General features: G+C 34.8%; 1 protein-coding gene and 1 long non-coding RNA gene across 5 annotated transcripts in view; one reads left to right on the top strand and one right to left on the bottom strand.

Moving 5' to 3' along the window:
- ARHGAP32 (Rho GTPase activating protein 32) overlaps positions 1-27,589 on the top strand; it is a 221,007-nt gene that overhangs the window by 50,144 nt on the left and 143,274 nt on the right. For 2 of the 4 annotated variants that reach the window (XM_009187662.4, XM_009187664.4), the window contains exons 3-5: positions 9,798-9,889; positions 10,759-10,800; positions 11,159-11,243. In XM_009187662.4, coding sequence (XP_009185926.2) covers positions 9,798-9,889; positions 10,759-10,800; positions 11,159-11,243 — 219 coding nt within the window. Of the gene's footprint in view, positions 1-7,376; positions 7,471-9,797; positions 9,890-10,758; positions 10,801-11,158; positions 11,244-27,589 lie in introns of all 4 variants that reach the window. The other 2 variants (XM_009187663.4, XM_003910951.5) reach the window with 2 other exon arrangements.
- LOC108582090 overlaps positions 1-27,589 on the bottom strand; it is a 101,194-nt gene that overhangs the window by 49,101 nt on the left and 24,504 nt on the right. The window lies entirely within an intron of this gene.

The raw sequence follows: 27,589 nt of genomic DNA on the forward strand, positions 1-27,589 counted from the left end.
TTTGGGTCAAGATTCTTTTATTATTATTATTATTATTATTATTATTATTATTTTTGAGATGGAGTCTCGCTCTGTCCCAGGCTGGAGTGCAGTGGCGCGATCTGGGCTCACTGCAAGCTCCGCCTCCTGGGTTCTCGCCATTCTCCTGCCTCAGCTTCCCGAGTAGCTGGGACTACAGGTGCCCGTCACCACGCCCGGCTAATTTTTTGTATTTTTAGTAGAGATGGGGTTTCACCGTGTTAGCCAGGATGGTCTCGATCTCCTGACCTCGTGATCCGCCTGCCTCGGCCTCCCAGAGTGCTGGGATTACAGGCGTGAGCCACCATGCCCGGCCAACATTCATTTTTATTCATGTAGAAATCAGATTGACTTAGTACAGTTATTGAAATGGCCGTCTTTTTTCTGACTTAATTGCAGTAGTGCCTTTGTCATGAGTCACATAACCATATTGTTGGCTGCTGTCTGAATTCTCTGTTGTGATCTTTTGGTTCATTTTTCTAGACTTAGACCAAATACCACACTGTCTTAGTTATTATACTTTTACAGTAAAACTTGATATCTGATAGGTAGTGTCTTCCAGCTTTGCCCTTCTTATCTTGGTACTTCTGTGTCTTTTGCATTTCTATATACATTTTTAGAATTAGTTTCCCAATTTCTGCAGGTAAGTCTACAGATAATATTGGGGAAGAATTGACACCTTGACATTATTGTATCTTCTAATCTATGCAAATGAGGCACATGTGCATGTATAATATATCTATTTAGATTGTCTTTAATTTTTGAACAATGTTTATAGTTTTTAGTATAGAATTCTGTCTTAATCTGTTCTGGCTGCTATAACAACATACCTTAGACTTGGTAATTTATAAACAATAGAAATTTGCTGCTCATAGTTTTGGAGGCTGGGAAGTCCAAGATCAGTCCAGCAGATTCAGTGTCTGGCAAGGGTTTCTTTCTTAGAAGTGGCACCTTTTATGTGTTCTCACATGGTGGAACACAAAACAGGCTCCCACAACTCATGCCTCTTTTATAAGGGCACTAATTCCATTCATGAGGGCAGAGCCATCATGACATAATCGCCTCCCAAAGGCCTGACCTCTTAATACCATCACCTTGGGGGTTAGGTTTTAATATACACATTTTGATGGAACACAGATGTTCAGAACATAGCAAGGTCTTTCACATTTTTTATTAGATATGTTCCTAGGTATTTGATGTTTTCTTCAATGCTATTATAGTTGGAATTTTACAATTGGCTTTAAAATTTTATATTCCACATGTTTATTGCTAATACGTTTCAAATCTAGTTAATTTTTGTGTAGTTTATGCCTAGAGACCTTGACACATTCTTTGATTAATTCTGAGTTTGTGAATTCTTTCAGATTTCACATGTGCACTATCTTTTATTTCTTTTACTTTCCTGATTGTGCCGGTGAGGCACTCCAGAATAACGATGAATAGATGTGGTACATACATCCTTCTCTTGTTCTTGATATCAAATTTGAAACTTTAAATATTTAATCATTAAGTACTATAGACCTTTAGTTTCTTTCTGGATACTTTTCTTAAAACTCACATTAAGGATGTTCTGTCTATTTTTTAGTGTGCTGATTTTTTTTTGTTTTTAACGAACAGGGTTTGGAATTTTTTCAGGTGTTTGTACTGCCTCAGAGATGACTATGTGATTATTTGTTCCCCTACAGTCTTGGGATGTTCTGCTTGATCATAGTGTTTTATCTTTTTTACATACTCTTGGTTCCAATTTACTAACTTCTCGTATTATACTTAAAATTATTATTTTATACTTCAAGTAGAATGTAGAAATCCTACCACCATCTAGGTTCCCTTATCTACCATCCTTATGTTACAGATTTTATATGGATCACATAAACTTTCATCAGACAGTTTTATAATTTGTGCTTTCAAGTGGCACGTATATTTTAAAGCATTTAAGTGGAGATTAATAATCTGTTATATTTACCTAATTATTCACCATTTCTGTTCTTCCTTCTTGCCAGAAGGGCCAAATTTCATTTAACCTGAGTTATTTTCCTTCTACCTGAAGCGCTGCTTTTAGCATTTCTTTTAGAGCCTATCTACTGGTGACAAATTCTCTTAGTTTTCTCTTATCTTAGTATGTTTTTATTTTTACGTCATTTCTGAAGGATATTGTCACTTGACGCAGATTTCTGGGTTGAGAGTTCTTTCCGAATTGCATAGGCATTGCCCCACTGTCTCCTGGTTTCTGATGAGAAATCCACAGTCATTTAAATCCTTATTACTCTATGCCAATATATAATGTATCTTTTTTGTTTCTGGATGCTGTCAGAATGCTTACTTTATATTTGGTTTTCAACAGCTTGATTATGATGTTTTGGTTTGTAGTTTTCTTTGATGTTACTTGTTTTGTTTTCTGTGATCTTGAATCTGTAAATGTATATCTTTCAATAAATTTGTAATGTTTTCAGAAATTTCATTTTTTTCCCTGTACTAGTGTGTTTTTTCTCACCTTCAGATACTTCAAAGACATGAGCGTTAGATCTTTTGATATTGTCCCTTAGCTATCTTTAGGTCTGTTCATATTTTGTCAGTCTTTTAAAACAATTAACTATCTTCAGATTGCATAATTTTTTGTCTGTTGTCAGATTCACTGAATCTTTTCTCTGTTACTCTTCCTCCTGCTCACTCTTCCCCTGGCTCTAAACATGTAAGACGTGCCTCCTTCCTCTTTGCCTTCCACTATGATCGTAAGTTTCCTGAGGCCTTGCCAGTCATGCTTCCTAAACAGCCTGTGGAACCGTGAACCAACTAAACCCCTTTTCTTTGTAAATTACCCAGTCTCAGGGTATTTTATTATGCTAAGCCAGTATTTTTTGAGATGCTGCATTTCTCTGTTCTAAAAATTGTATTTGGGTTTTTTTATAGTTTTTATTTTTATTTTTGTAAGAGTATTTCAGTCTTTCCATTGGTTCCAATATCTAATGCAGTGTGTTTATAATACCTGTTTTAAAGTGTTTGTCTGATTAGTCCAATCTGTTTCATGTCAGATTTGACATTTCTAGGTTGTATTTTCCTTTGGAAATAGCTCATATTTGTCTGGTTTTTGATATAGCTAGTATTTTTTAATTATGTCATGGACATTCTGAATATTATGCTGTGAGACTGACTCCTTGTTGAAATCCTCTGGAGAATGTTGATTTGTGCTTTAGTAGACATCAGTCTGGCTGGGTTCAGATTGAAGTTTCATCTAAATTTTTATAGGTGGTGGTTTCAACATCAGTTCAGTTTCATGGGGATCACTGTGGTCTTATCTTGTGTTTTTTTTTTTGCCCGGATCTTGCTCTGTTGCTCAGGCTGGAGTGCAGTGGCATTGCTCATGGCTTTCTGCAGCCTTAACCTCAGGCTCAAGCAATCCTCCCACCTCAGCACACTGAGTAGCTGTGACTACAGGCACATGCCACCATGCCTGGCTAACATTTACATTTTTCTGTAGAGATGGGGTCTCCCTGTGTTGCCCAGGCTGGCCTCAAAACTCCTGGATTCAAGCGATCCTCTTGCCTTGGCCTCCCAAAGTCCTGGGATTACAGGCATGAGCTACTGTGCCCAGCCTGCTGTTTTTTTATTGGGGACTTTGCCCATATTCTCTGGCTCTCCAAGACTGCTTTTCCTGTTTTCTTTGGTGGGAAAGATAAAGTTCTCTAAGAGTTTTAAAACTCTTGCACTGAGCATTAGCAAAAATAGCTAATGCCTGGTAGGCTTAACACCAAGGTGGTGGGTTGATAGGTGCAGCAAACCACATGGCAAATGTTTACCTCTGTAACAAACCTGCACATGCTGCACATGTACCCCAGAACTTAAAATAAAAATAAAAATTAAAAACCAAAAAGTCTTGCCTTGCACCATTTTTCCTGATTTGGGCTGCTGTTGGGTCTAAGTAATGGAAGAAAAGAGAGAAAATAATACCAAGGGTTATCCCCACAGCCTTTATACAGTAGGGTCTTCCTTTATTGTTTCTCTACTCAAAAATGGGTTTTCACTGAGGCTCTTAAGTACCCATACCACCACTCAACTGGTGATATGGTTTGGATTTGTGGGCCCACCCAAATCTCATGTCAAATTGTAATTCCCAAAGTTGGAAGAGCAGCCTGGTGGGAGGTGATTGAATCATGGGGAAGGATTTTCCCCTTGCTGTTTTCATCATAGTGAGTGAGTTCTTACGAGACCTGGTTGCTTAAAAGTGGTTTTGGGTGGTTTTTTTATTGGAGACTTTGCCCACATTCTCTGGCTCTCCAAGGCTGCTTTTCCTGTTTTCTTTGGGTGGTTTTCATATCTGGGGTTAACTGGTTTTATAAAATGAGTTTGAAAGACATCATTCTTTTTCAGTTCTATGGAATATTATTATTCCCTCATTTCTCATTGTTTCCATAGTTATCGTAACTATTCCAGGCGAATGTGGAACCAGCTAAAGTTCTATAAAAATTCCCCTTGACCTTTTTACTGTTAATTTTACCACACACACACAAGTGAGTAAAACGCACTAATGTTTGTCCATTTGATGTCCTGTATACTTCTGTGAAACCACCACCCACACCGAGTTATAAAGCATTTCTTAGTAAGGTTTTTTCGTATTTCTCACCAGCCAGATGTAACACAGTTCTTATTTCTATGAATAATTTTACCTCTTCTTGAGCTTCATATAAAGGTAATAATACAGCAAGATTTTTTTTCTTCTGTCTTCTTTCATGTGCTGTAACAACTGTTAGATTTATTCGTGTTGTTTAATATATTAATAATTATTTTTCAATCACAGAATTCCATTGCATATATATATATATGCCATAATTTATTCACCGATTCTACTCTGTGTATTTTTAATGTTTCTATTTTTAGTGGTTATGAATAAGCTTCTGTTAATATTTATGTGCAAGTTTTTGTTGTACATATGAAATAATTTAGGGGGATACACATTTGGGAGTGTAGTCATAGGATCATGGAGTATGGTTAGTGGGAATTACCAATTAATTATCAAACGATTTCCCAAATGGTTATGCTGTTGTATACTCTAACCAGCAATGCATCTTTGCCAACACTGGTATTCTATTTTATTTTTAATTTGGGCTTTTTGGCAGATGTGCACTGTTACTTCATTGTGGTTTTATTTTGCATTTTCTTGATGAATAATGGTACCGAGTAGCTTGATTATTGACTATCAGTATTCTGTTTTGTGAAATACCTGTTGAGATTTCTTTTTTCCCAGTTTAAAAATTGGATTATTAGTTATTTTGTTACAAGGAGTTCTTTATATATGTTGAGTATAAGTTCCTTGTTTGTAATTTTGATGCCATTGAATGTATTAATTTTTTTCTCTTCAGAGTTTTTTTTTTTTTGCTTCCTGTTACTTAGCTCAGATTTATTATTCTGTGTTTATTTTTAGAAGAATTATTATTTTTCATATTGAATTTCCATCCTGAATTAATTTTTGCATATGAAGATGGAAGTTTTATTCTTAATTTTTGCATACTTTTAGAAACTGCGCTGTTCCCGTTTATTGGCAGTGCTGTTCTTTTGAATTGCGTTGGCTCCTTTGTCATAAATAAACTTTTATTGTATCCGTGTGGGCCTGTTTTGGACTGCATTATATTTCATTCATTTGTTTGTCCTTAACTCTGGTGGCACTTTGTCTTACTGAGTATTGCTTTTTAATAAGTCTTGAAATTAGAAGGTCTAAGTAAGGCCTCCAACTTCGAGGTTTATAATTAATGGAAAGCTATTAAATATCTTGGCATATTATGTCCTACAAATATGACTAGCTTTAACTTAATTAAAAAAAATTGAAGATAGAGAATATAAGATGAAAACAGTGTTACACACAATAATAACTACATACCCACCAAAATGTGAAATTAGGTTCAATTCTTTTATCTTGTTAATTTTAAAACAAAGGTGAAGAAGTACCTATCAGAATGAAAAAAGTAAAAAGATTCAATAGTATTTGATGTTTGTGAGGTGGTCAGAAAGTAGGCACTCTTACGCATGCTTGGTAGCAGTGTGAATTAGATCAGGCCCTCTGGAAGATCATTGAGCAGTGTGCTTCAAACAGTAAGGGTAAAATATTTTTAATCATAAAATTAGAGCTATTAAAATGACTCTTTGTTAACTGTAGACTTTCATAGATAATAATGTCATCTAGGGGAATTAAAAATCAGAGATAAAATCATTATGTACTTTTCTAGGGTAGTTAACAATGCTCAGTTTCTTTGACTGTTTTCCTTGAAGGATGCTAAATTTTAGTGTTGTAATGGGGATTGTGGATGTCAAATGTTAGTAAAGTATGTACGCATGTTATTCCATTGGCTTCATGCTCAAGAAATTTACCCTCTTGATGAATGGAAAAGTCTTTTATTAGAGAACACTACATGGCAGTTTGCATTAAAAGATGAAGAAAAATATAATGAAATGCTCCAATATACTGTATACAGGATAAATCCTTTGAAAGATTAATGAAGGAAAGTATCAACATTTGGCAAAATTATCAGTATAGGATTAAATGGACTAGGTGGATTTGAATTGGATTTTGAGGATAAAGTTGTATAGGCAGGGATAATGAACATGCTGAATTATATAGTGTAAACAAGTAGGGAAGAGTGAGGAGATAAAAATTGTTATTGAATCCGTTAATTTCCTTAATCTTTTGGTCTAATTTTCTAGGATGCCAGTTAATCGTTAGAGATAGACACATAGAGCGTTTAAATGTAAATGGTGTGTGCTTTTCTGAACATAAGTTCAGTTGTCGTTTGAGGTCTTTTGAATGTTCTGTTGATGAATGGTGCTGTTACTGTGTTGATGATATTATAAACTCTATTTTGGAAGCATAATTAAGTGATAATTATAACATGAAAAAATAGGAAAAATTATTTTTATGAATGAATATCAGTTAATGAACTATTTTCTAAAAAAGAACTTCCTTAATCTTTGGTTTGGAGCAACAGAATAAATAACTCAAGTATGTGCTCTCAATAGAAATTTAAGGTAATTTATTTTATTTTTAAAATATGTAGATGAAAATATTAGTTCATCAGGTGATCGAATAATAGTACAGTATTTTCCTTTCAATTCCACTGGCTTCATCTTAAAAGAGTAAATGATAAAACCTTGTTATGTTAAAGTGTATTATATTTGTTCATTCACAAAAATATACTGAGAGCCTAGGATATTCCTGGAACTTTTCTGTGCTGTAGGAAAATATTGCTGGACAGAACATACATGGTCACAGGCTAGTTGAACTATTGATTCAGACATATTTTCGTGAATCCTCTGAAGCTTTTTGGACCCTTGTTTGGTTCACTGGCCTAATTATTATCATTTTGTCTTTTTAGGCAGAGATTTTCCTGTCAGACCCTTTTGCGTAACCTGTGGATTTACCTTTGGGTCATGTTTCCATCTACAGCCCAGTCAGTTGTGGTTGCAGAGGTGTGTGGTACATGATGTTCCTCCCTCGTGCGGATTATAGGCTGGGCAGGTTTTCTTGTTTTCTCCTTAGACGTGTTTAGGAACAGTGGCCTCCCTAGCTAGCACATAGCTTGCTAACGTTTCAATTTCCAGTCTACCAGTTACATCATCTCCATTTATTAACTCAGTCTAGTGGATTCTTTTTTATTCTTTTATATTTTTAAGTCAATTTATGAACAATGCAGAATAGTGAAAAGCCACCTTATCAGAAATGTTAATAAGAATTTAAGCTTGGCAAACCTGTTATGTCAAGTAAATTTTGGTGCACAAACATCATAAAAGATGAAAGAGTATTGTCACACTTTCACTTTTTCTTTTAAATGGCAAAACCAGATGATCCAGGTTGTTGCAGAATATTGCATGAAAAAGTACTTTCAGTTGAATGACCAATTGGAGAATACTGTATTTCCTTTTTTGTCCTTTGAAATATCTTGTTCACTCAGTTCTTAATACTGTATTCATCTAGGATATTATAATTAGTCTGATGTATCATGTATGTGATTGTTTTGCCATCTTTATTAGAGTCTAGAGTGCTGTTGTCTCTTTGTACCCACCTTTTCATGTATCTATTCATTATAAGATATCTTTCTTTGTCAGTGTTTTTCTCTTTTCTATAAGTGAAAGAAAACGAAAACGATTGAATTAATGAATATGTTAAATGAAAGTGAAATGGACTAGAAAGATGGTGTCTCCAAGCTTTTTAAATACCTTCTTGAAAGATGAGGCGATTTGGGCAACACAGTATAAAAACTGGATGATAATTTATTTCACTACAGCACCAACTTTGTAGGACAGGGCTTTGGGAACTTTACCTTGTTGGGTGCCTGTTTTTGCAAATCAAGTTTTTTTGGAACATGGCTGTGTTTGGTCATTTACAAGTGGGTACTTTTACACTACAATAGCAGAATTGAATAGTGGCAAAGATAATGTGGCCCACAAACCTAAAGTATTTACCAGCTGGCTCTTTAAGAAAAAGTTTGTCAACTCTTTTTCTAGGATATTATCTCATTTTCCCTTTTTTAAAATATACTTTTTATTTTAGTCTTAAATTTTTTTTTCTAATGTGATAGGGTATACTTGGATGCTGATCAGTACTGATGAAATAATACCTAGGATTATGAAGTAACTTTGTTTCAAGATAGAGGAAAGATAAGACAAGATATTATCTTATATTTATAAAAAGTTTCATTGAATCCATATGATAGCTGTGCAAGATGGAATGAGTTCTGTTTCATTACTAAAGAATATAATAATACTCTGTTTTCTTTGGGAGACCTATAAGAAGGAATAAAAATACATCTAAGAAGGCTTGATCATGAAATATCAACCCTTATAAATAGTTAAATTTGCTAAAAAACAAAAAACCCTCAAAAAGAAAAAATGAACCCAGCACGTTGTGATGACGTAACAAGGTTTCATTCTCATAAATTCATACATTGTTACCTCATATCTTTGAAAAGTCCTATTTTAAAAAAAAACAAACATGTATCTAAACTGTCTGGCTTTTTTTTTTTTTTTTTTTCCTCGCAAGAAAGCATTACAGAAGTTAAGGTTGTGATTCTCCGCCCAACTTACTTTAACTGCTTATCCCACATTATTCTCGCCTATTGAGTCAGGTGGCATGGGCTATCATAATTCAGCTTAAGTTTTTTTAAATTATAAATCATAGGTATTATAGCACAAAATTTATTTTTAAGATAGATATTTGGAATTGACTTTTATTTTGTCCAGAGTGTTAAGAACTTTTTGATTTTTCATTTTGTTTTTTTTAAAATGATATACCTGATTGTGTCACTGAAGTGAAGAATTCACCACTGTGAAAACTATGATAGACTAAGGAGTAATTTGGAAGTATTTATATACATGTCATGTTCAGATTTTGGTGTGAGAAATACATGTTTTAATCTCTTAATTTCTATGTTTATATTAACATTTTAATATTTATTATTTTAACCAAGGTTATTTTATTCCAGCAACTTTCAGGGGAAATTTTAATTCATATTGAGATATATAATAGCTGGTTTTGAAATCTGATTACAAAATCATGAAGGTTCTTATTCTCACAGAAAAATTTCCCTTATACAGTAAAGCTGAATATTTAAATCAGGTGAATAATTTATATTCTTAATAATTAAAACTCAAGTAAGTCATAATTTTAAGATTATCAAACCAAGATATATTTTGTAGGTAAAAAGTCAGAAGAACTATTAACATAAATCATAACCTGCTTTTTAAAAAAGTATAATACTAAAGGAATAGTCATAAATATTTTGTCTTTATTTTTTAAGGCAAGAGGCGCAGATGTTCCTGAGATTCCTGGAGATCTTACTCTTAAGACGTGTGGCAGTACAGCCAGTATGAAGGTTAAGCATGTGAAAAAGTGAGTACAACTTTACAGTGGGTTCTAAATGAATTCCTATGAATGGAAATCAGTTCTTTAGTTCTCTTAAAACTTTTATTTAGACTTTTTACAAAAATATGCTGTTACTGTGCAATTGTTAATCCTTAAATTATGACTCAGCAGTGGAATAGGCCTACAGATTATCCACTCATCTAAAATATACTTTATTTTTGTTCTTGAAGCAACTTATGTCATTTTCTGTTATGTTACAGTTGTTTGATAGGTACAATCTAACCATGTCATTCTTGGTACACTTAGTGCATGCTCTCATTCATTCAGAAATACCAGCTTTATTGTCTGAGTTATGAGATTATTAGATTTCAGGTTTGCCTTTGAGGAGCATGAAGTAGATGCCAAGAGTTGACTATTAAGTGAAATACAGGTTGAGCATCCCTAATCTGAAGCTATGAAATCCAGAGTGCTCCAAAATGTGAAACTTTTTGAGTGCCAACATGGTAGCACAAATGGAAAATTTCACACCTGACCTTACGTGAGTGTTCGCAGTTAAAATTTTGTTTCATGCACAAAATTATTTAAAATATTGTATAACATTACCTTCAGGCTGTGTATAAAATGTATATGAAATATAAATGAATTTTTTGTGTAGACTTGGGTCCCAGCCCCAAGATATCACATAGATACAAGCAAATATTCCAAAATCTGAAAAAATCTGAAATCCAAAATTCTTCTGGTCTCTGTGTCATTTCGAATAAGGGCTATTCATCCTGTACCTGAAGCTAATCAGTTTTAAACAGGAAAACCATCTTTTCACTTGGTAGAGTTAGATAGCCATGCTTCATGTGTAAGCAGAGAAAAGACAAGGATAAACATGTTCATTCTGCGTCCAGGTCCACCACTCCAGGACTGATGGGCTGTGACAACATTCACAGGTAAAATCTGGTTTCGTACTTTGTGTTGGGAATGCTGCTCTGGTTAGAAGCTGGCTGTTCACAGTTTCCATAACATTTGCTGAAAATAACAGTGTTTCTTTGGACATTGATTTGGGTCAACAATAGGAGATATGGTGATGCTTTTTTTATTTTTGGTTTTGTTCTGTACACTAAATATAATACTCATCTGATTCAGTGTATTTTTAAGAGGATTTGTGTGGATATGTGTGGCTCATGCGCATGTGCTTACTAAATATTTTTGCTTGCATGAGCTTTTAAATCCATTGTATTTTCCCCTTAAACTTAGTAATTTTTACTATTTCACTATCTTGTTTTTTATTTATTTCATGTGTTTCAGGTTACCCTTCACTAAAGGTCACTTTCCGAAGATGGCTGAATGTGCGCATTTCCATTATGAGAATGTTGAGTTCGGCAGCATACAGGTATATTGAAATATTTCTTACATCCTGATTTAAGATTTACATATCTACCTTTATGTCTATATGCTTATCTGTATATCTGCATCTAATAGATGACACTTTGAAGTAGTTTTTTTTAAATTGATGTCTGATTGGTTGAGGTAAAATCTTCTCTTCTGTTGACAAATACTTGATGTCACGTTGACATATAAAAGTAACCATCACGCTAACATGTATCAGTTAAGGAAAATCAGTCCTGTCCCCCTCTGTTTTCCTATATCATGTCCATATGTCCATGGCTTTGTGTAGTGACTTTCTATTCTGACCTTATGTAACCTTGTCTTAATTAATTGTTGTGCACTTTGATACTTGATAGATTAAAGTGTTCTCACTTTATTCTTTTTCAGAAATGTTTTTACTGTTACTGCTTTTGCATTTACATACAAATTATTGAATCTAACTTGACATCAAGCTACATACTTTGCTCTTATTATATCATTGGCAGCTTAATGTCCTTTGTACATTATATCTGTATTAATGTGAAAAAACTATTAAAAACTTAAAAAATAGCCAGATTGTGGTTATTTAAAAAATTATATTTTCCCAGGGGAACAGAAACCACTCTTTACATTGTCTTTTCAAAATAGGCTAATAGAAAAAAAAAGTCTTGATTTCTACACACAACATGGAGAGGTAGTCCACTTCCTGTCCTTGCCCTGACCACCGTCTGTCCAGAAGAAGACTCATGAGACATGATTGATTTGTGTCACAGTGTGCTACTTTTTGTAATTTTATTTCATAAACAAGTGAGATGAATTTGATCTATAGGATTTATGAAAGTGAAGGACATTTCTATTTCAAATAAATTGACAGTTTAAAATAGCACTAGAGATTTATAATGCTGTGACATCAAACAAAGGATATTTTGTTCCATTAGTGTGTATGTCCTTGGGACTGCAGTTATCATGATAAATTTCTTAGGTCAGGAAGAGCTGATTAAGAAAACAGTAATGAGTACATTTTTCATTTTGTGACTGTTAAGCATTTGATGTATCTGTTTGAGTGATTTAGTTTACTCAGCTTGCAATTCAGCTAAACTATTTTCTACTTAATTTATTTTGCTTTTTTTTTTTTTTATCTTTACAAGATTGAATGAGCTCTTTTGGAGGCGGTAAACATTGTAAGGAGTTTTAGCAAAGTGAAAAGAAATAGGACGCTAGAGATCTAAAACCAAAGAATATTTAAATGTTAACATTATATGAAAGGTTAGGAAATCTCTAAAGCATCTGATTTAAAATAAAAACAGAGCTATTATTGGTAAGCATTGTATAATGAAATAGAAAAAGCACTGACCTTAGTTCACACACATAGATTCTAATTTTCTTTTTACTTCTTAGGAAGTTTATGACCTTGGGCAAGTAGCTTAGCCTCTTTGGTTTTATTTCCTTTATGAGGTGAATGAGGTTGTGCTAAATAGTATCATAGTTCTAAACTTTTATTATTTTATATTTAAAGAGTTTATAATGGCTGCATTGAGGATGTGGGTAGGGAATAGACAGTTGTTACTCAGCTGCGTTTGGCTCTCTTGAGATTTTGTTAAATGCCTGTTATTAGAGTCCAGTTCTCTTAATTGGAGGACTGTGTCTCATTTTTATGGGGAGAACACATTAGGGAGACTTTCTACCAATGAACAGACCTGTAATCTTCATTTTAGAGGGTCATACCATGTTTCACTTTCTCGATTGCACTTACTTCAACCCTGTAAAATTCCATTACTCAGGCAGAAGAGGGAAAAAAGATATGATACTAAGTCAGTGTGTGACCCTGCATATATGAGGTGTATGAGTGAGATGTTTGAGGATTGTATTGATTGACCACGAGGCCTCTGGAGTATGGAAGATAGGGGTGGTTCAGAGGAAACCAGCCCAGCTGCACCTTGCTGGGCCACACCAGAATCATCTTTCTCTGTTGACTGTGCTCTATTTGGCGCACCTTTCCTGCCAAGTTTTGTCCTGCCTCTGTTCTGTGTCTTTGGAGACTGGCCTCTACATACCACGTCTACCAGTTTTGCTTGCCTTCTGTTTCTGGATGAATTCAGCCCATGTCAGATACCATCAGGAGGAAAACATTAGTTTTCATTAACTAAGTTGTGTAGCAAAAGAACTGTAATAGTATCCTGACTTGACTTACATGCTTATGTTTTTTTTAAATCTTGGGTTGCTGTTCTCTCTTTGGCTAGTATAAGGTTTTACATTTTGATGGACCTATTGAATGCCATTTAAAGAAAAAAAACAATAATATTAACCTCTAAATAATCCTGCGTTCTATCTGCTACAAGCAGTTAAAGTTCATATGTCTCAGTTCTTATTCTTTATCATTTTATAAACATCTTGCTTTTTACACAGGTAAATATTAGCACATTTGATTCTAAACATGTTTATGGAAAATGAATCCTTTATTTTCAATATAAGGTTGGAATATGTTCTGAAGAGAAAACAAGTAAGACAACTTAGTAAAATGTATCAATAATAGATCATCAGTTGTTCGCTGGGCAGCTCTAGTATAAATCAGTAGGTTGTTCATACTGTCACTCGGCCAACTTGGTTGTTGCTTTTCATATGTACCAATTCTGGAACATTCTGCAGTGACATACCTTCTCTTTTTTACTCTGATCTTAGAAATTTCTCTTTGATTTACAGATTTATTGTCTTTGTGTTTACAGCTCTTCCTTCTCTTCAGATCTGAAAGTTGGTAATTGCCATTGGCCATCATATCCTAGTATGACAGAGATGTTAACGTCTTCTACATTTTAAACATCCGGACAAAATAATCTTTAACTTTCGGGCTTTTAGTTCTGGAATGAAATAGTTATTTTTTATTTTATTTTATTTATTTATTTTTTTGAGACAGAGTCTCGCTCTGTCACCCAGGCTGGAGTGCAGTGGCCGGATCTCAGCTCACTGCAAGCTCCGCCTCCCGGGTTTACGCCATTCTCCTGCCTCAGCCTCCCAAGTAGCTGGGACTACAGGCGCCCGCCACCTCGCCCAGCTAGTTTTTTGTATTTTTTAGTAGAGACGGGGTTTCACTGTGTCAGCCAGGATGGTCTCGATCTCCTGACCTCGTGATCCGCCCGTCTCGGCCTCCCAAAGTGCTGGGATTACAGGCTTGAGCCACCGTGCCCAGCCAAAATAGTTATTTTTAATCCTATATGTTAGAAATTCCAATGATCAATTTTGTTTAGTCTGAAAGACACAGTTGCTTAAAAAACAATTTAGACATAAGTCAGTACTTTTACTGGGTCAGTACTGTCATTACCATATAATGATATATAATGTACAAAGGACATTTTTATGATCTCTCCTTTGAATTCCAGCCTTGTATATCCAGCTGTCTTCCCTGCATCTTCACTTGGATGCCTAATAACAGCACAATCATTGTAGCATGTCCAGAACAGTCTTTCAGACCTGCTCTTTCTGCTGACTTCCCATCTTGGTAAATAGCAATTCTATCCTTTCAGTTCCTGAGGCCAGCCAAGAACCGTGGAGCATCTTGGACATCTCTCTTTCCATCAGTCTTCACATCCAGTCCATCAGCAGGTTTTTTGGCTCCATCTTTAAAATAAATCCAGGATCTAACCATGCCCACCTGCTTCTCTGCTATCACCTTACACTAAAGCATTGTCTTTTGGGAGGATTATTTCAATAGACTTCTGTAGTTGGCACAGCAGCAAGAATGATTCTTTTCAATGTAAGTCCAATCATGTCACTTTTTAAAAACTCTCCAGTTAGTGTTCATCTTATTCAGAGTAAAAGTCAGATTTCTTAAACTTTTCTACAAGGATTTACAGAATGTACCCTTACTTTTCCGACCTCATCTTTCTTCTCTTCCCCTTGGACAGGGTGATCCAGCCACAGTGGCCTCTTTGTTTTCTGCCAGTATGTGTGCCCCCTTCTCAGGGCCTTGGTACTTTTTGTTTCCTCTACTTAAAGTGCTCCTTTAGGAGAGCCACACACCTTGCTGCCTCCTCTTTTAAAAGTACTTGCTCCAGCGCTGTCTTCCCAGACTGCACCTTCCTTACATAAGATTGCAACTCTAGTAAGCGGCTTTCCTCATCTCCCTCTCGTTTATTTCCCTCCATACCGCTTAACACCATTCGGCATGCTAAATATTGTATTATTTATTTTCTTCCCCTCAACATCTAGAACAGTGATTGACACATTAAAAACTACTCAATGAATATTTGTTTAATGAATAATAGATGAATGAGATGAATGGATGCATGAGTTTATATTTGAAGAAGAGATACAATTGGTTTTAAAAATGCTGTTTTACTGTTTTGTTTTTATTTATCATTTTAAATTTGTTCTTATATGATAAGAATATATATTCCTTATGAGTGTTTATTTATTATAAAACAAATTATGTAACCATCCTGTTTAAGTCTCAGTTTGGTTCCTTCAGTTGTAATGTGTGGTATAGGACAGATATTATGCTGAGGAGAAAGGTGCTGGTGTGGTGTAGAATGGGTATGGCCAGCTGCTGCAATTAGCCTGGGTCTTGCTTTCCTTATCTTCACACTGAAAAGCAAGTACGGTTACTAGATACACTAGAATACTAGGTGACAGCTAATGTTCCTTCAAGCTAAGAAATTGTAGATGAACTATGAGTTCTGATTCAGGTTGTGATAAGGTGAAGAGGAAAAGAGATATAACAGCACAGGGGAGGAGAAGTTGTATCATGCCATATTCTTATTTTAGTCTGCTTCCATAGAGCTTGAATAAACTATTAATATCTGTAAAAATTAGTACAGATAATTGCTCATGTCATAGAAGTAGCTTGTTGAAACATCTTTATATTCCTGGGACACGTTATGCTGAGTTATATATATATATTTAAAAGTAAATTCCTTTTTTACACTCTACTAAGATTTTATAATTTCTGCATCTGTGTTTATTGGTGGAGTTAACCTGTGTGCTATACTTGTCCCACTAGCCTAAGACTGGGGAATTTCTGCTCCCCTGTCCCATTCTCCACCCCTTTAAAATAAATGTACTGGAATATTTTGTGTAAACGAAATTACCTGTTCTTTGAAGGGTTAGTAGAATTTTCCTGTTAAAACCTTTTGAAACCGGTTCCCAATTGGGGACTTAATCTTTATCATCTTTACTTACCATTTCAACTTACGATTTGATTATTGCTCATTAGGTTCTTTTGTATCTCCTTAGATCAATTTTTATCGTTTATATTTTCTTAAAAATTGTTCATTTAATGTAGCTTTTTAAATTCATGGATTATAAGTTGTACACAAGATATTATTAAGTCTTGGTCTTGTCAAGGAACCAGCTTGTGGTTTTACTGATCAACCAAAGTTTTTTTTTCTTTACTTTTCATACCAATAATTTCTAAGTATAACTTTTCTTTTGTTTCTTGAATTGAAAGTTTAGTTTTTCGTATTTTTTTTTTCTAGAAAAGAGTTGAGAATAATGTGTATTGCCTACTAGGATTTGCTTCTCAAAAACTAGCTTTGTCATAAACCAACTTTGTCAAATATTAATATTACACTACATATACTACTTAATCTCTTCTTTAGAGAAATAGAATGTAACAGGTATTGTTAATAATTCATTTGTTTTTAGGTATTAATTTTTTAATAAGTGCATTTAAGTTTGGATGTTTTCCTGTGAATAGCACTTTGGCCAAATTCTACAGGTTTGATTCATAAATGTCGTATGTTTAGTTTAGAGAAATTTAAATTTCTAAAAAAAGATAAACAATGACTAGAAGGGGCTTTTTGTTTTGAGTAAAGCCACATGTAGTTTAAAATTCTGAAAATTTATTGTTATTGCACTTATTTTCCCTGTTGTATTATTCTGCAGTCCAAAAACAAAGATTAATTTACATTTTACAAAATATTTTTTAGTAAGCGGAGGGGGAAAGTCTCTTGTAGCAGGCAAAGAAATGACCGGTGTATTGAGTCTGATCAGTTTGAGGCGGCACTGTTCCTGTTGTGCTTTGTGTTGTACCGCCATCTAGTGTGTAGGGTGGCAAAAGGATATGTTTGATTTATATTTTCTTTATCATCTGGTTATCTGAAGTTATCACTTGATGTGTTTCTTTTTATCCAATTTCATACAAAACATTAAGTTAAATTAACCTGAATGGTAGAGTTCAGGTTTTTGTACAAATAAGAAATAGGAAAAGTATGAATTTAATATCTGTGTCTTGAGCTTTCTACACACAAGCTGCCTGCAAGGGGCTTGAAAATGCTGTCGTGGCTTTCTGTCATTGGATGCATTTCTGCCTTGATATTGGGAAATGCGGAAAAAAGTAGTAAAGTTTGACCTGAGTGTAGGAATATTGAGGGTTAATAATACAAACAATTTTAAAAGCCTGAAGTTCCATTTAAAATGAAGTAATCAGAATTGTAATAAAAATACAAGCCAGTATTTATTGAATATTTTGTGTGAGCCAGGCATTATATCAAGTACTGTTTGCACATTGTCTCAATTATGCTCCACAACAATTTCAGGTACAGAAATTTAGCTGAAAAGAGCTTAAGAACTTACTCAAGTTCTACTGTTTTGCAGACTGTATTCGAATCAAGGCAGTCTGACACTAGAGCCATTCTGCGTGTTCTTTTGTATTGCTAGAACAGAATAGACTGACTCAACTAATATTTTAACAAAAAGAAATAAACGATGATTCTGGAATATCTCGCATCTTTAATGTAGTTGAAGGTTAAAAAGTATGATACATAATATTGCAGTGTAACCTTAAGTAATTTCCAGTGTGATCTTAAGTAAATTCTTAATGTCTCTGGTCGTCAGTTTCCTCATTTGTAAAATACAAATAAATGTATCTATTCTAACTGTATCACAAAGTGCTATGGGAATTAAGTGACATAATTGACATAAGTGACTTTTTTTTTTTTTTTGAGGCGGAGTTTCACTCTTGTTGCCCAGGCTGGAGTGCAATGGCACGATCTCGGCTCACCGCAACCTCCGCCTCCCAGGTTCAAGCAATTATCCTGCCTCAGCCTCCCTAGTAGCTGGGATTATAGGCATTTGCCACCAGGCCCAGCTAATTTTTGTATTTTTAGTAGAGACGGGGTTTCTCCATGTTGGTCAGGCTGGTCTCGAACTCCCGACCTCAGGTGATCCACCCGCCTCGGCCTCCCAAAGTGCTGGGATTACAGGCGTGAGCCACTGCGCCCGGCCTCATAAGTGACATTTTAAAGTGCTTTAGAGAAAGGCAAAAGTTCTAGGGAAGCACTTAGGTAAAGTCAAATAATCACCTTTAAAATGTGGAAAGTCATACTTGTCCTGATGACCAAAGGACAGTGTTGTCAGGATTGAGGCAGTGGATACTGACTTCACCAGAGTACTTCCTATCAGTTAAGCTTTCATCATTAATAAAAATAAATTAATGAAAAGGTTATCTCTCCCCATTTTGTTCAGACACTTGCAGTTTGAAAAATTGACTTGTACATATTTTCAGTTTAAAAAAATCTTACACAGAAGTACTATTACTACATGTGTAATCATTTGAAATAAAAGCCATGCTAATTTTATTCTCACCCTGGCCACAAAGTTTAGTTTTCCTCAAAAGAAATAAAAATCTTAACCTTACTTTTCTGCATGTTCTGCAGTAATACTCCCTCTTATACAGGGAAATCATTGTCCTTTCAGGGGAGGATTTGAAATGAAATGTTCAGATAGTGAGTTACCAGTTCCACTGTCATCTAAGTACTGGATTTTCACTGTATCTCATTTGAGATTATTCAGTCCAAGAATCAGATGTGTAAAAGTGGTTGGACTGTGAAAAAATATATCTAGAGTGGAGTCAGTCATAATTTACAGGCAGCTCACTTATAGTATTGTTGAATCTGAAACCGTGAAGAGTCTGAGATGTTTTCCTACTAGTAAGCTAACAAGTTGGCTTGCCACAATTACAGACACACTGCGCACATCCTCACTCTCTTTCTCTTTCTCTGTCACCACCCTTTCCCCCAGCAGAAACCTGAAGTCTCTGGACCAGAAATCAAGCCCTTGTTTACTTGAAAAGTAACATATGTTGGTTCCCTAGGCCCTAGTTCTCCATAAAGTGATGTGGTGACAACCAGAGATACCCTGTGTTTACAAGTGGGATTTGGTACCACAAGAGAACTCTGCACTTAGGAAACTTGAAGTTTATACAGGATAGCTGGCATTCCTGCCCATTCTCCTTTCTCAGGATGGAGAGAGAGAGACCTTTGCTCTGGAATGTAAACAAATATCTGGGAAAAAGAAGCAAAGATCTGTGTTTCACAAACACCCTGGAATGCAAACATGGCTTGGGGGAGAGAGAAAACCTTTATCTCTGGAGGGCTCCATCTTTAGGGTTACTGGGTTAAGTTCAGTCCCTTAGCCCAGGTGCCAGAGCTCCTTGCTTAGAAAGCCCCGACCATGCTGAAATGTAAAAATATGTATGAAGCAGTTTCCTGACAAATATATGTTCTTGAGTGAGAGCATCAGTAAGAAGAGGGTTGTGATTCTGCTGTTGTGTTATTTGGTCTCATTTTCCAGGTATTTTTCTCAGTGAACTGATGGTGATTCTAGTGTTTAAAGATGAGCACATCAGTTGCTTTATCTGATACTCAGCTGAGAAAACAGTGCTCTATTCCAATTCTGGAAAGAAAAACTGTTAGGTCTGTTAAGATGCTTATAGGTCTCTAGCTTTTTCCTGGTAAATCTGAAGGGTAATTTTGCCTTTTATTGATTTTCACCTTATGTGCTGGAAATTAGAACTAACTTCACTTATTAACCATGTAAGATGTAATTCTACTATAGAATTATTCTTCCTCTTGGCATCCTGAACTCAGTAGTTTTAAAGTAGTGTTTTCAGTGTCAAGTATTAGGAGGTTGAAGGTAGGGTGGGTGGACCACCTAATATCATACAACAGAAATTATTTTTTGTGTCTCCACGTCTGCTACACAGGCTGTGAGGTGAAAGAAAACTTGTTTACAAACCCCATAGGTATGACACAGTGAAACTGCAGCCATTACAGAACTACAAAAGATGAATAAAAGAAAAGAACTCTTTCATTTGCAATCTGTTGATTAGGCTTTGGTGAATGGTTTCTTCTGTGGGTGGGTGGTATATTTTTACCCTGTTCTATGCTACTGATTTCCATTTTCCATATGGAGAAAGAACTTTTCTGAACATTTGAAGACTTGCTGAATAGAGTTGTATTTTTAAAGATCCTAACAACACTAATTGTAATTGGTTTCCATGGTGATAGAAAAGTGAGCTCAATACAGGAAAAATAACTCCAAAGATAGATTTGGAAGAAATTTAGAAATACGGGATTTGGAAATCCTGTTTGCCATTTCTAATAGATGAAGGACTGAAATATTATTAAATTGAAAGAAGTGAAAATTATTTAAATCACTGAGTTCATGTCATAAATTTCTACAGGCAAATATAGTTCAGTCCTTCATAGTGTATAGTCTTTGTACATATAGTTCACATACTGCATAAAATACGTTAATATTCAGACATGTGTATAGGGTGTATTAAAACCCACCGTTCACTTAGCGTAGTTTTATTGAATATCTTCTATGTGCTAGCCACCTATGTGAGTACCACTGATGAAGTAGATAATCTTTCCTCAGAGAAAACAAGTAATATACCAATAAATTCAAGAGAAGAACGGTGTTATAAATGTTGGAAGAGTGCTTATAGGTATTCAGGGGCGAGAGAGATTATGTCCTGTGGCATTCAAAAGTCTTCACCTTTATTGAAGATTGAATAGAATTTGGATATGCAGAGATAATCCTTAGCAAAAGGAACAATGCTGGAGACATCACACTACCTATCTTCAAAATATGAGAAAGCCATTGTAACCTGAACAGAGTGCTGTTGGTATAAAAACAAACATGTAGAGTAATGGAACAGGATACAAAACCCAGAAAGAAATCCACATGTTTACAGCCAAATTTTTTGTATGAAGTTGCCAAAAACATACATTGACAAAGGATACACCCTCTTCAATAAATGTTGCTGGGAAAAGTGGATGTCCACATGTAGAAGAATGAAACTAGACCCTTATGTCTCATCATATAAAACAGTCAACCCAAGATGGATTCAGGACTTAAACGTAAGACCTGAATCTGTAAAACTACTAGAAGAAAACAGAGGAAACACTTCTGGATATTGGTCTTGGCAAAGATTTTATGGCTAAGACCTAAGCACAGGCAACAGAAAGAAAAATAGACAAATGATATCGTATTAAACTAAGAACCTTTTGCACAGCAAGGAAACAATCGACAGTGTCTGAAGAGACAACTGGTAGAGTGGGAGGAAATATTTGTAAATGATATCCCACAAGGGAGTTATACAAGGAATTCAAACAACTCAACAGCAAAAACAAAAACAAAAACCAAAAAATAAAAAACACAAATCTCATTAAAAAGTGAGCAAAGGATAACAATAGAGTTTTCAAAGAAGATATACAAATGGCCAACAGATACATGAAAAATACTCAACATTACTAATCATCAGGGAAATGCAAATCAAAAACCACAATTAGTTATATTATCTTACTCCTGTTAGAACGGCTAGTTTTTAATAACAAAAAATAATAGATGCCAGTGAGTATGCAGAGAAAAGGGACCTCTTAAACACTGTTGTCAGGAATGTAAATGAGTACAGGCACTATTTGAAACAGTATGGAGATTTCTCAAAAAACTAAAAATAGAACTACCATATGATCCAACCGTTACACTACTGCATATGCATCTAAAGGAAAGTAAATCAGTGTATCAAATTGATACCCGCGTTCCCATGTTTATTGCAGCACTATTTACAATAACAAAGATATGAAATCAACCCACCTGTCTCTCCACAGACGAATGGTAACTATGTGTATATACATATACACACACCATACTCTCTCTATATATATGCAATCGCATACTCTTTGGCCACAAAAGAGAATGAAATTCTGTCATTTGCAGCAACATGGATGGAACTAAAGGTCATCGTGTGAAATGAAATAGTCTAGCCACAGAAAGACAAATATTGTATATTCTCACATGTGGAATCTAAAACACTTGATCTAATAGAGGTAGAGAGTAGAATAACAGTCTGAGAAGGGGCAACATGATGAAGAAGTTTGATTAATGGGAAGAGACACGCAGTTAGATAGAAGGTGTAAGTTATAATGTTCAATACCAGAGTAGGATGACTATAGTTAACAACCATGTATGTATATTTCAAAGTAGCTGAAAGAGAGATCTTGAAATGTTTCCAACACATAAAAATGGTAAATACTTAAGGTGATGGAAATCCCAAATACCCTGATTTGATAATGACGCTTTCTGTGCTTGTAACAAAGTATCACATGTAACTCACACATATGTAAAATATTATGTATCAATTTAAAAATTGTACATTCAAAGACACTATCAAGAGAGTGAAAAGAATCCATTGAATGGGAATAATGCAAATCATATATCTGAAGCAAATTATATGTAGAACTACTACAACTCAACAACAAAATATCAACAACCCACTTCACAAATCAGCAAAGGGTTTGAGCAGATATTTTTCCAATTTTTCCAAAGAAGATATGGAGGTGATCAACAAACATATAAAAATATTCTAGTCTATTCATTATTGAAAGGTCGTATTGAACTCAACTAGTGCTTTTGTAGAACTGCTTATTTCTCCTTTCAGTTCTGTCATGTTTGCTTTATATATTTTGGTGCTCTTTTGCTTCTAATTGTTTCTAATTGTTATATGTTCTTGATGAATTTTCTCATTTCATCAATATATAATGTTCATTTTTGTCTTAATGTCTATTTTGTCTGATATTAGTATAGCTACCCAGGTCTTTTTGCTTTTCATCTACATGGAATATAATTTTTCATCTTTTCATTTTCAACATATTTGTATCTTTGGATCTAAATTGAGTCTCTTGTAGAAAGCAAGTAGTTGGATTGTGTTTGTTTTTAATCCATTCTCCATCTCTGCCTTATGATTGTAGAGTTTACTCTATTTACATTTGTAGTAATTACTCTTAAGGAAGGACTTACGCCATTTTGCTGTTTGTTTTCTATATGTCCTACAGTTTTTGCCCCTATTTTGGCTGTTACTGCCTTCTTTCTTATTTAATTGAATTAGTGACATGTTTTGATTCTCTTCTCATTTTTTCCTGTGTTCATTCTATATGGCTGTTTTCTTTATGGTTACCACAGTGATTACATAGAACATCTTAAAATTATAACAGTTTATTTTGAATTTATGCCAACTTAACTTCAATTCCATATGAAATCTCTTTTCTTTTTTATTTTGAAACAGAGTTTTGCTCTTGTTGCCTAGGCTGGAGTGCAGTGGCATGATCTTGGCTCAGTGCAACCTCCGCCTCCCAGGTTCAAGCAATTCTCCTGCTTCAGCCTCCCAGGTAGCTGGGATTACAGGCATGTGCCACCACATCTGGCTAATCTGTTATATTTAGTAAAGACGGGGTTTCTCCATGTTGGTCAGGCTGGTGTTGAACTCCTGACCTCAGGTGATCCGCCTGCTGCGGCCTCTCAAAGTGCTAGGATTACAGGCGTGAGCCACTGCGCCCGGCCCAAAACCTCTACTTTTATACAGCTCAATTGCCTCATTAAGTTATTGATGCCACAGATTACATCTTTATATATCATGTGCCCAATAACATATACATTTATGCATGAGTCTTTTAAATAACATAGAAAGCAAAAAGTGGGGTTCTAAACCAGAGTTTCAGTATTATTGGTGTGTGTTTGTCCATGTATTGACCTTAACTGGAGATCTTTCTGTTTTCATATGGCTTCAAGTTACTGTCTGGTGTCCTTTTATATCAATGTTAAGAACTTGGTTAGCCTTTCTTGTGGGGTAGGTCTAGTGTTGGTCAGCCCTTTCAGTTCTATTTTTTGGGGGAAATCTGTGAATGTTTTAATTTCCCCTTTATTTTTGAAGGATAGTCTTGCTGGATATAGAATTGTTAGTTGACTAGGTTTTTCTTTCAGCAGTTTAAATATATCATCCCTCTGCCTTTTGGCCTCAACATTTCAGCTGAGAAAAGAGCTTATAATGTTTTTGAGGATCACTTATATGCGACCAATTGCTTCTTTTTTGCTGCCTTCAAGAACTTCTCTTTGACCTTGTCTTTTGAAAATTTTATTATAGTGTGTCTTGGTGTGGAACTCTTTGGATTTTGGATGTGCACATTTACGTCTTTCATCACATTTGGAATGATTTTGGCCATTATTGTTAAAAATAATATTTGCCCCATTCTCTCTTTTTCATTCTTAGATTTCCATAATGCAAGAGTTGGTCCATTTGATGGGTCCCATAGGTTTTTTAAAGCACTGATTAATTTTTTAAATTATTTTTTCTTTCTGTTCATTACATTTTATACTTTTACTTCTCTTATCTTTAAGGTGATGGATTCTTTCCTCTTCTTGCTCAAATTTGTTGCTGAGCTATCTAGTGAATTTTTGTTTTCTTTTTCAACTTTTATTTTAGATTCAGGGAGTATATGTATAAATGTATTTATTACCTGGGTATATCATGTGATGTTGAGGTTTAGGGTCCAAATAATCCTATCATCCACGTACTGAGAATAACACCCAAAAGTTAGTTTTTAAATCTTTTCCCCACTGCCTCCCTCCCCTATCTGGTAGTCCCCAGTGTCTTTTGTTACCATCTTTATTTCCATAAGTACCTGATGTTTGGCTCCGACTTATAAGTGAGAGCATGTGATATTTAATTTTCTGCCCCTGTGTTAATTTGCTTAGGATAATAACCACTGGCTGCATTTATGTTGCTGCAAAGGATGTGGTTTTTTCTTTTTTATGACTGTGTAATATTCTGTGGTATGTGTGTACCATATTTTCTTTATCCAGCTCACTTTTGATGGGCACCTACGTTGATTCCATGTCTTTGCTATTGTGAATAGTGCTGTGATGAACATGTGAGTTCATGTGTCTTTTTGGTAGAACAATTTGTTTTCTTTTGTATATATATCCAGTAATGGGATTGCTGGGTCAAATGGTAGTTCTGTTTTAAGTTCTTTTAATCTCCAAACTGCTTTCCAAATGGCTGAACTAATTTACATTCCCAACAACAGTATATAAGCAATTCCTTTTCTCTGCAGCCTCACCAACATCTGTTGTTTTTTGTCTAGTCAGATTTTAACTTTAGTTACTGTACTTTTTGGCCCCAGACTTTGTTTTTTTTAATACCTTATAGCTTCTTATTAATATTCTTATTTGTTCATACATCCGTTTCTTGATTTCTCTTATTTCTTTGTCCATGGTTTCTTTGAACTTTTTGAATATGTTGTATACAGTTTATTTAGAGTCAAGTCCTATATATAGACTTTTCAGGTACAGTTTTTGTTGATTTACTTATTTTTCCTCTGATGAATCCATGCTTTCCTGTTTCTTTGTATACCTTGTGACTTGTGTGGCATACTGTACATTTGAATATTATAATGTAGTAACTATGGAAATTGGGTTCTCATCTATCCTTGGAGTTTGATTTTTTTTTCATTGTTCATGGCTGCAGTTGTGTTTGTTCAGTGATTTTTTTTTTCCAAACTGTTTTAGTGAAGACTATATTCCTTGTCATATGTATTCAGTAAAGTCTTTCTTCTTTTAGCTTGTGCTTAGGTAGTGTTTTGTTAGGGATTTTTTTTTTTTGAATGCCAGGAGTGGAAAATAAAAGTCAATGAAAAAGCTTCTTTCTCCAGTCTTTATATGTTGTTTCTGTACTGGAATACTCACTCAGCACCTAGCGAGGCTGTTTACAGGTCTGCCTTAGTCTTCCCTTCATGTTACGCTTATCCTAGAGGTCAGCTAGAGGTGAAAACTTCGGGACTTCTTAGCTTTTTGTGAGTATGCGTCCTACCCTGTGCATGTGCATGCTTTTCAAAATACTTCCATATACCCAGGTACTTTTGAATGCTGTCATTTCCCAGAGATCCTCTCTACTCACCTTTCCCTCCTAGATTTTGGGTTGTCCATTTTATGTTTCAACTATAATTTTTTGCTCCGGATAGTTGTAGAGTTTTCATTTGCCTTACTGTATTTTTAAGCAAGGTTTAATGCTTTTCCTTCCTGAATGAGTTCCATGTTAGGTGAAATGTAGGTAAGCACCTTGCATCAGTTCTTCAGGTAGCCTCTAGAAAGGTTAGAAGAGACAAACAACAGTTTGTGAATAGGGTCTTTCTGTTCGTTCTTGGCCCAGTGAGGGTTGGCATCATCAAGACTACTGCTGAGCCAGAGAGTTTTGGGGTAAGCACAAGTAAAAATGCCACAATGCTTTCCTATTTTGAAGTTGCTTTTTCCTTGATTCAGTGATCTCTTGGTTATTCTAAACCCTATAATGTTTTCTGGAGTACTGAGAAAGTTGACTCTCAGAGATTGTGCTTGGTTTTTGTGATTTTTGGAGGGACTGAAGCTTGGAGCCACCTACTTTACCATTTTATTGCCACTGTTTGGCCATCTTCTTTCTCTTTTAGTTTTTCTTCTTATCTCCTTGCTTTTCTATTTTTCTGAAGTGTTCTCTCTCCTTATGCCTTCCTCCCCATTTCTACCTAGAGAGATTAATTTTTATTTCTAGTCTTAATTTATTTTAAAGTTATTGACATTTAAAATTTTTGTCCTCTTCCTTTTGGTTTGGAAACCAGAAAATAGAAAATACATATCATTTTTTCTATTGTTTTTGTGGCTACAACTAAAATCATAACTCAAATACGTAATTTAAAGGCTAATTTTTTTCAATATCTCTAACTGATTCTGTCAAAGTATCAGCATTTAGAATATTTTAACTGTGATCACTCTTTTCTCCATGTTAGTGTTGTTCATGATGATAATTCTAACTTTTTATCTTTTGTAATTAAATGTTATTTTTATAAACAATTTGTTTAGATTTATAAACTTATTTCTTGCTCAATATTTCTACCTTATGTCTCAGTTTATTCTTTTAGAATCCTTTTTCTTCTAAAGTACATATTTTAGAAAAAATTTTTGGTGAGGTTTTGTTGGTGGGAACTCTTCAGTTTTTGTTAGTCAGAAAATACTTTTTTTGGCTCTTATTTTTACATGATAGTTTAGGTACGAATAAAGTCTTGGTATATCTATTTTCTCAGAACTTAAGGATATTCTTAAACTGTTCCATCTGTTACTGTTGAGATGTTAGGTGTTTTATAGTTACTTAGATATTTCCTATTTCTGGAACTGTTTATTCCTTCCTGCAGTTCTTGGTTTTTATCTGGTACCATTTCTCTTTAGCCTTAAGAACTTGTTATAGTTTTTTTGTTGGACTAGTCTACTGGAGACAAATTCTTTCAGATT

This window comes from Papio anubis, chromosome 12, assembly GCF_008728515.1.
Source record: "Papio anubis isolate 15944 chromosome 12, Panubis1.0, whole genome shotgun sequence".
Classification (NCBI taxonomy): domain Eukaryota; kingdom Metazoa; phylum Chordata; class Mammalia; order Primates; family Cercopithecidae; genus Papio; species Papio anubis.